At 34.6% G+C, this 10,204-nt stretch overlaps 1 protein-coding gene across 4 annotated transcripts in view; it reads right to left on the bottom strand.

Moving 5' to 3' along the window:
- Positions 1-1,786: 1,786 nt before the first annotated feature.
- LOC118042659 (prolyl 4-hydroxylase 1) overlaps positions 1,787-10,204 on the bottom strand; it is a 10,733-nt gene continuing 2,315 nt past the window's right edge. For 2 of the 4 annotated variants that reach the window (XM_073407626.1, XM_073407628.1), the window contains 9 exons: positions 9,144-9,196; positions 8,171-8,236; positions 7,042-7,116; positions 6,259-6,333; positions 5,854-5,924; positions 5,709-5,760; positions 5,490-5,579; positions 3,755-3,847; positions 2,334-2,837 (listed from right to left, as the gene is read on the bottom strand). In XM_073407626.1, coding sequence (XP_073263727.1) covers positions 2,730-2,837; positions 3,755-3,847; positions 5,490-5,579; positions 5,709-5,760; positions 5,854-5,924; positions 6,259-6,333; positions 7,042-7,116; positions 8,171-8,236; positions 9,144-9,196 — 683 coding nt within the window. In that variant the 3' untranslated portion in view covers positions 2,334-2,729. Of the gene's footprint in view, positions 1,952-2,333; positions 2,838-3,754; positions 3,848-5,489; positions 5,580-5,708; positions 5,761-5,853; positions 5,925-6,258; positions 6,334-7,041; positions 7,117-8,170; positions 8,237-9,143; positions 9,197-10,204 lie in introns of those variants that run through there. The other 2 variants (XM_073407627.1, XM_073407629.1) reach the window with 2 other exon arrangements.

Here is a 10,204-nt window from a genome sequence, read left to right as displayed (position 1 = left end):
AAATAAATTCATCTCTAAAATAATTTTTAAAATAAATTTTTATATTTTAAAATAAAAAATATAAAGAAACACGTCTCTTCTATCCTCCATGTTTTTGTTTCTTATGCTGTGAAATATTGACCAATATTACCTACATGTTTAGTTTCAAACCACTTAAGGCAACAAGATATGATTTGTGTATTGTATAGACTAGACAAATATGTGACTCAATTTTTTTTTTTTTTATCAATAAACAACTTCAACTTCAAAATTTAAATTGTTAAAGTGAAATCTGAAGATATAATTTATATTATTCCTAACACATTTCATCAAATGAAAGTTATTTAAGTTTGAAACTTGTATAAAACCATACTATTTTATATTTAATTTTATTAAATAAATAAAAATAATAAAATTTAATAATCATCAAAATCTGATATCATATGTTAAAAAACTAATACTAACATCCATTCTACCACATTAGCGTGTTTGACAGTATGTTGCAGTTGCTTTTTAAATAATTTTTTTCGTATTAAAAGTACATGTTAATGATTTTTTTTAATTTTTTAATTTTTTTTGATATTATCATATTAAAATGATTTGAAAACACTAAAAATATATTAATTTAAAATTAATAAAAAAAAAAATAAAAATTTAAATTTTAAATTTTTTTGCAAAAGCAAACAAAACGTAGACCCTCCACTTTACTTGCCTATGTTCATGGCACTGCATCTGGACTCTGTTGACAAGTTTTTGCTTGCCGCAACGACTAATCCCACTGCTCACTGAACATCCTGCAAACCCATGAGCATGTAGGCACCGTGGGGGTGACATGCACGGTGAGGTTTAAACCCAAGGATGCAGAGGAAGGAACAAGTCCCTTCAACCACTAGGTCAAGACCTCAACTGTTGACAAGTTTTTTTTTTTTTTATTTACGTGGGTGTCCGGGCCAGCTTGCGCGCACCACGACTAATCCCACGGCTCACTGAATATCCTGCAAACCTAGTGAGCATGTGTGACAAACATGTACGGTAAGGTTTGAACCCAGGATACAGAGGAAAAGAACAAGTCCCTTCAACCGCTGGCTAACATCTCAATTACCTGTTGACAAGCTTTTACTCGGAAAGAATGTGGTGATTAGGAATGTCAGAGCTAACTTGAAGATTGTGCAAGAGAGGATGAAGAAATAACATGATGAGAAGCACACATACAGGGATTTCTAAGTGGGTGAATTTGTCTACCTAAAACTACGCCCATGTCGCTAGCTTTCCATTGACACCAGAAAAACCTCAAGCTCAGTCCCAAATTGTTTTTGCCCATGGAAAATCCTTTCCAAAGATTGGCACAGTTGCATATAAATTCGAGTTACCCCCAGAATCCAAATTTCATCTGGTTTTCCATGTTTCTCTCCTAAGAAAAAGAATTGGAAATCAAGAGAAAATCTCACCTCCTCTGCCTGAATCGCCAGCTACATCCACACCTCGCCCGATGCCTCGAGCCATTCTGGAAACTCGCAAGAAAGGGGGAGAAAAGGAGGTTCTTTGTTTATTGGCAAAATCTCTCCCCTGATGAGCCCGCGTGGGAAAGTCTTGCTGAATTGAAGACACGATTTTTCCTTGATCTCTGGGAACTTAGGACTTCAAGCTTGCTAGGCTGCATCGTTTTTTGAAGAAATTATTGTTAATATGATCTAAAATGTTTGCAGATTAACAGGTCTACATGTACACAAATGGAAATAAACTTATTTAAACTGTTTTACATGTAGTAGAGCATGATAAAAATAATATATAGTACATAAAACAGCATTGTATTATTGGATGTTTTCTCAGATGGGCGCATGGAAGAGCCTGTGGGTCTGAAAACTTATTCTTTCTGCAGAGGTGAGAATTGTGCTGTTTGATTTTTGCTGCTCAACATCCTGCCCCTTTATCCGTTTCTGGTGCAACTCCATGATCTTCCTTTACTGCCATGCTATTTAATTGACAAATAATGGATTATTATTTAAGAGCTCTGGTAGGGTTTTGACTGTTAAACTGTTGTTTTACAATAAATTTGAAGTTTGGAGGCCTAAACTCTTCTGCTTTCTCACATAGCTCTAATTAAACGATATAAAAAATACTTTATTAAAATTCAATGATTTAACCGATCCAAAAACAACAACCCAACTAACCAGTAAAATAAATTTATAAATAATATTGACTTTAAAAAACTTTGAACTTGACTTCTTATCTAGTGAAAAAATTACCCCTACATAATATCAACCATCCAGGAACCCGGACTACTATTGAAAAAGTTTGAGAATGAAATTGCGAGGAAAAAAGAGAGAAAATTACGAGAGAGAAAAAATAGAAAATGGACGAAAAAGGAGACTAAATTTAATAATAATAATAATAATAACTGTTCATACAATGTTTAGTATAGAAGGTAAAATTCCCAGTATTTGATTAATTTGCGCTCCTATTTAACATGGAGTCATTGAACTAGAGTCTAAGGTGGAGGATTTAGAGCTGATCATATGTAAATACATCAGTATTTTTTGGTGTAATATTTGCCACTCAAACCAGAGATCAAACTTTGTCCAAATCACGATAGCCCCTTGATAGGGGATTAGAAACTAGAATAAATTTCCAGTTTCATCTAATTTAAGGTTAATTCATATTCTCTAATCCTTCGTATCCAGATCTATATAACGCGACCCATGTAAAAGAGGCATTGTTTCAATATACCTAAGCTAGGGTTAACCGTAAAATCAGAAAGTAGCTCTTTGCCTCATCCATTTTGTAGCTGACCACTTCACCCCTGACAGAACCTCGCATCCTCCATGTATGCTGCTAGGATCCGACTGGCCATCTAGTCCCTGAATGAAGTAACAACAACAAACTAGCATCAGACAGGCTCTGTATCTATCAAAACATCAGCTAAGCTTCCACTGCCACACTTAAGGCCAAAAATTTAATTATTTCTATCTAAAGTAAAATTCAACTTTTGTCCTAGAATTTGAGAGCCTAAATGAAAGCGAAATCTCCATGGGGTACCTTTATAACAATCATGTTTATTTAATGAATTACTCAAAGATACGCACAGCCAATAAACCCTCCCAAAACCAATACCTGTCTTCCTCTTAAAGAGAAAGATTAACTAAATATGTTCCAGGAATTGCAGGGCAGAAAGGATTTTTAGGCTTTCAGAATGGATCATTTAAGCATTTCTGGGATTTCGGTCCAGCCTGTATGTCTTCAATGAGACCCTTCATAGCATGGAGAGGCTAAATTTTCATAGGGGCAATGGGAGACACGCAACAAGAGAATGCTAAGCAGGACTTCCGATCACTACTAGCACATCTTAGGTCGCATGCGCTATTGGGTTTAGAAAAAATGGGGGTGAATTATTACAAGAGAAATTTTTATGGATGTAAAAGTTGGTTTTTAAGGATGCTTATTCATACATTGAAGTGTTTAAGAGAGAAAATAATTAAATTATTAATAATGATTGGTGAGAGATGATTAAAAATTATTTAGTGTGTATTTTTTGAGGGGGGGAATATAACCTAAGTAGAATTTCAAACCATTCAGAAGACATAAATCCTCTTAAGGAACAAAAAATAATTGACAAACGAAGCAAAAACATGCCCCACTCAAGACAGTTTTTACACTTCCAAACATCGTCAATTTATTACTCCTGAAAACCTTATTTTCCACACACGAACTCAGTGGAGAGGTTTCATATAAAATTCTGCAAGTACGGAATTTTAACAAGTAGGGTTTAGAAACAGACCATGCTCCAGAAAAGAACTGCATTTCCTTTGATAGGTTTTACACATAACCCATCCACAACTTTTCCACCACAGCTGCATTTACTTGAACCAGCCTGCAATCACTCATAGGTGCAACCACCCATGCAATGCTAAGTTTTAACTCATGATCATTACAGATAAAGAATGGGTACAAAATGGCATTTATAACAATAAAGCAATTAAACATGGTAACTGTCATGTCAAGATATAATTTTAAACAAGTGATTTGCAGTTAGAAGCACAGGTAATCAACCGATCACGAGATAAACAGCAATTTTGTTAGTTTTCACAGTATAAACAGCAGTGCCTGTTAGGATGATATAGCAAAAAGTTAACTGTTGAATACAGTAGTATATCTTGACAAGTTCTTCAATTTGCAGGCCACCTAATGGCGGTCTAAACACAATGGATGCACATGGAATGGTCCAAAAATCTCAATAGTTTTAGCGTTTATTCTGGAGAGAGATTGAGACACTCCCAAGTATACTATGTTTGCTCACAAGCATCCTAGCCATGGCCAATAGGAACTGAGGCACTGCACTTTGTGCATTCTATAGATGATGAATCCCAATGAGTTAAATACTACCAGGGGAGGGGGGGAGTGACCCAGGACCCAATGACAAACTGCAACCAGTCAAGGCAACAGATGGAAATCTTTATACTAAAAAGAAAAATACCCTTGTTTATTTCACACAAACTCATTGACTCTTAGAGCAAATAAGCCTTGTACCACCAAGTTTCATCCTACTTAGATATCCCCTATCATGGAAAAACTTATCATCAAAACAAAATCAATCAAGGGCATCCAGATCTTGCAAAAATCATTTAAAGACATTCCTTGTATGCTACTACAGTAGAGCAGCCAAAGGAAATCTAATAGATCATCAAGCTCCATGTTCTTTCTATCAAATTACCTCAAAAACAGTGTTTATTGCAGTTGTTAAATGGGTTAGTGTGTTATTAAACTGCATTCAATTGATCAATTCATCCCTTGCTTGCAATAATGACTAGCTTGCAAAATTAAAAACATGTGCTAATGTGCAAAGATATAGATTGCAAGTAATACAGAGGTGGATTGTCCATATGATGTAACCATGTAATGCCAGAAGTTTTAAATTCCATGGTCCAAAAATATTGCCTGGGGTATCCAGGCATCTGCTGACTGCTAGGCAACCAATTATCTACAAGGATTTCCTGGTATTAAACCAAACATTCTGAAATCTAAAGACTTCTCTACTTTCTCAATTGTAAGCAAGGCCTCAAAATGTTCCAAATTCACTCATTCCTAACAAAGTCTCCTCAGGGGTTTCCGTAATTGGGATGAGATGAGGGTGGCAAAGATAAGGGATCTGAATGAGAACAGTGTAGAAAGCTACTCAAAGGAATTCTGGATGAGGGACACAGATAAAGGGTTCTGGATGAAAATCATGTAGAAAGCTATTGAAGGAGGAGAGGGGATTGCAGCCCTAAAAAATTGCATGCTAAAACATTGAAAGAAGACATGGTATAATCATATAATCAAAAGATTGCTAGGACACAACTTTGTTACTAATTAGATCCTTAAGAACAAACAGATTGAATGGAATCTATCCTTTGACATTAGCAGGTTCTTCATATGCCCATATACAATAAGTTCATTTTTTTAAACCGAAACAGGAGTACCATAAATCTGAGATGATAAAATGAAAATAAAGCATCAGACTTAACAGTAGTTACCATTGGGAAGTATGTTTCTCCCCCCTCAACATTGTCACTTAAGTACATCAGCATTGTTGCTACTCGCTGACCACCACGCTTCAAGTTAAACTATCAACAATGTTGAGAGAGAGTGATTTTCATACTATGAGACAACTTAATTAAGGAAAACTGAAACAGTAACAGTACATGTAACGAGAGATATATTGACACTACAAAAGATAAGATTAAACGGCTTACTGTATCAGAAAAGTAGTCATGATGGGGCTTGTAATACTGATTCTTTTCATACCTGTGCTGCAGCAGATGTTAGCCTTGATACTAAGAAACCTTAGTCTAACAATTTTGTGACCAAGTCTTGCTAGTAAATAAGTTAGATCTGCACCTTAAAACTTGGATGAGCTCCCCATTTTCAATGGGCACTTGAGAATAGACTGAAATCCTTTTTTCAATTGCCTGGTGACTCGAGACAAAATAAAAGTTGGATTATGCATGCCAAGTTAACAAGCATTGGTAAGTATTCCAGCTATATAACTAGCAATATGCTCGTGTTTTCATTTTTATTATTGAATAAGAAATCAATGCAATGTTATTAAAAATAAAGTTATGCAAAAAAACATTAAGTGGCTTCTTATGTTCAGACAAGGTACAAGCTGATCCATGCACAAGCAGCCACAAAATGACAAGTATGGCATGCAAGCAATGGTGAAGGAATTAGAAAGCATGTTGAAGATTCTAGAGCATCTCAGAGAAGAATGAAGATGAGAAGAAAGTTCGACAAAAAACTAACCTGTACCACTTGATGTGTTTTCTCTTCAGAGCTCAGAAACATTCCAGAACTTGTCCTTACCTTGCTTTCTATTCCCTGAAAATAGAGAGGCAACATGTTGAAATTGTCATTTGAAGCTAAATCAGTTGAAATAAACAAGTCAAACAAATTTGTAAAGAAAAAAGGGTGGTTCAATGGGATACTGAATTTATAATTAAAGCCTCACATGAATATCAAATTTAGAAAATTGGGTAAACCTCAATAAGTCTACATAGGGTTTCTCAATTGAGTTCCCAAACAACAGATTGGGTCCCAAAGATAGAAATTCTCAATTGAGTTTCCCATCCATATCCATTTATAAATTGAAGTCCATCCAAATTGTACAATTTTTTCATCATAGGCGACCCAGTTTTGTAAGAAACCTTACTTTTTTCTGTAAACCTCATGAAGAGTTTAAATGGAAAACTCATTTTCTGCAGGCTTACTAAATCAGTGCGTAAAACAATAAAGTTGAAGAGCTTGCAACTGAAGAAAGCAGAAATTCATGCAGCAACTCAAAAAAAAAAAAAAAAAAGAAACATACGGTGGATAAGTTGGAAAGAAAAATATTTGCTTCTATAGATACTAAAAAGAGAGCTTTTCTATAACTTCATAATGGAAATGAATTGATAACATCAAAACTGGCAAAAAGAATATGCCTTTATTTTAGGTGAAGAAATCTGACATGTCAAAGTTTATAGAAAATATAAGCAATGAGAAGAAATGATAAACCATTACATGGTCAGTTAAAAAAGAGAGGTATACCTTCCCTGTCTTTACATCCACCACAGTAGAAATTTGAAGCCGAGGTTTAGCTAGGGCTCTAAGATAGTCACATTCCTGCAATGGCAGTACTATTATCAAGAGCAAATGCATTGTGCAATTTTTAGACTATTTGAAACCCCTTCCACCCCTTTTTACATAAAGAAAAAAAAAAGAGCAATTTGTAGCTGTAAATAATAGACAGTTGTGGGAACAAATGTTGTGATGGCACAATTATAGCTCTACTAGTTTTCTCATGGAAAAACAAATGTTATTTTCAGAAAGCAAAGAAGACAATAGTGACAATTACAACACAAATTGCTGAGGACTCTTATTAAAAAAGGTAAAAAAAAAAAAAAAGAAGGTTTGGGCCCATTGATAGCTGGGAAAAGAACTGCCAGTATATGGTAAAAAATAAAAAGTAAAAACAGCTGCCAAATTACCTGAATGGAAAGTTTTATTGAGTATCTATTTCCATGACAATTAACAACTATGCAAAAAAAATTACTCTGCCTCCTCGCGCTTAATATAAACTACAAGGTTATACTCCCCTTTCATATCATAATTATGTTCCTAAACCACTATGTGAAGCATTCCGTATCCTCCTCAAGGGTTATTATTGTATAATAAACAAGATCCTACTTGAAGGCAATCACTTGAAATCCCCTACAACAAGCCACCTCCCATCACTAAAAGGAAAGGCTAGCATGTTCTTTCATGCAATCACAAAAATGCAACAGCTATATGACACTATTGAGAAAAATCAATAAAAATAGTTTATACTTTATAGTAGGAGAAAATACATGGAAAGTCAATGGCCAACAGCCAGTGCACACTTTAACCCACTGCCTGAACATTCATTGGTAACTTATCTTTTCATGTCTCTTTTTTAAAAAAATATTAAGCCTTATGCTACTAACATAAACAGATAATTCATGATCTATTATCTCTAAATATTTGATAATGTCATATCCAGTATACACATTAGTCAGACTAATAGTAACTTCAATTTTATTGGAACTTAACCCCATAAACTCAACTCCTTGTTGAATGAATTCACTTCAGAATATCAAACAGCATCATAATAATCAAGAAAAGTTCAATACAAACATGAGTTAGGATATAGGTGTACCTCCGAGCTCAAAAAATCATGGAGTACAATAATTCGTGGTGACCAGCTGATAATTTCAGGTTTGACCTACATCAATAGAAACAGAGAAAATTTAAACTTGCCCACTCGTTGTGTAAATTTCAAAAGAAAAAACAACCTAAAACAAAAAATAAGTTTCATATTCATAGAAAAAATAAAATCAATCGTTATGTTACTTATCAAAAGAAAAACTGTCATGTATATGCTGACAGTAGACGCATTTCAAACAGAAAAGCACTGACAAGTTAAACTGATACAAGAATAGAAATAAAACACAATTATAGTAGCTTTCCTTAATTGGAATAGAAAGTGCTTGTGGCATGTCAGACAGCGAAAGAGAGTAATAGACCATTAAAATAACAGTTTGTCACAATAAGCAATCCAATTCAATTTGAAAGCAAATGAAAAAAAGATTTTGTTTAAAGAAAAGGAAAATAAACAAAAAAAAAGCATAGCCTGTCTCTCTCCAACCTTTTGTAGCACATCAGCAAAAATGATGTCCCAAGCAATCTCATGAAAGTTGAAACAGTACAAAGCACAATCCAATATATGTCAGCCATCCTTACGAGTATCGAAGTGCACCATGCAATGTTATATGACACTCAGTGGTGAAGCTTAAGATTTGACCCTATGGTAATCTATAATAAAAACCTCTTATTGCTATAGCAATATAAATTGTATAAAAGTGAATGCATGAAAATTTTTCCTTGTAAAATATAAGTGGGCCATCTAAGAGGTCATCATCATGATTTTGCCATGCTACCAAGTGCATTCAATTTTATTGGATGCCACCCTACACGATGCTAGCTACCATGTTTCCAATTCATTACAACTATACTTGGAAGTTTTTTTTTTCTTTTAGTTTTTCATGTTTATATTTTCTTTCTTTTTCTCCATCTCACTGAGAGATGTAAAAAAGTTTAAGGCAATCATGGAGACCAGATAGCAAACATACATATCCAATTCGTAAAACTGCCGCATCTGTGTCATTATCCCAATGAGAAATCCCTGAAAATAAAAATAAAAGCACATGATTTAGATGTTTATCAAACAAAATTGGATTAAGAACAAGAGGTTTACAATCATGAAGACCTATACAGCCTCTACATATTGAAATAAAGCAGGACCTAGTAATGCAAACTACCAGTGCGGAGTAACTATCTATATTCTAGATGATAGTGAACATGAATATAGGAACCATACCAACCTCTTGGCAACTGAAGATAAGCATCACTTTGAAGTTTTCGCACTCTTTTAAATGATGGAAACTCGGTGCCTATATACAGTGGTTCAAAAGAAAATACACCACAATATTAGACTAGTTCTTAAACAATAGTCATGTATAAAGGGAACAAGAAACCCAACTTCAAGACCTGCCAAGATATTTCCCCACAACCACTAATTTGTAATACCACTGTCACTGTTTAATTTTTTCGATGCAAAAATCAAATTATAAAACATGACGGAAATAATGATGTTATAGAACACATAGATTAGGTGCTCATGAAAGAAACCTTAGATTGAGTCTAAAACTCAAATCAAATGCCCCCTGAACTGCTTTCAAAGAGCTCCAGCATCAACAGCATGGTGCTTTGTCATGTTCTTATCCTGCATAACCATAAAGAATTCCGGCAACACTCCCAGATTTCAATGGTAGTTAGGGATGGCAATGGATACCCATGAATTAGGTTTTGTACTGTCCACACCCGAACCTGAAATAACTATCCAAATCCAACTTGAACCCGAACAGGTATGGATTTTTGACACAACCAAACCCAACCTGATCGGAATTCAAGTACCCATTGGATACCCATAACTGAACCCGACCTGAACTCAAATGCTATAATTTAAAACTATTAGTCCATCTGTATTCTCTCCCCCTTCTCTGTGCGCACCAGTAATTCCTTCACGGTTCAAACTCCCTTCGACTGCTAACTCTTAGCAATATCCTTTCTATAATTAGCATGGTATACATGTATTTTTTTCAAACTACAAGGTTATTTGTTTATTTTGGGT

The sequence above is a fragment of the Populus alba genome, chromosome 2 (assembly GCF_005239225.2).
Source record: "Populus alba chromosome 2, ASM523922v2, whole genome shotgun sequence".
NCBI lineage: Eukaryota > Viridiplantae > Streptophyta > Magnoliopsida > Malpighiales > Salicaceae > Populus > Populus alba.
Note: the sequence above shows the minus strand (reverse complement) of the source record. Positions and strands in the feature narration are given on the sequence as shown.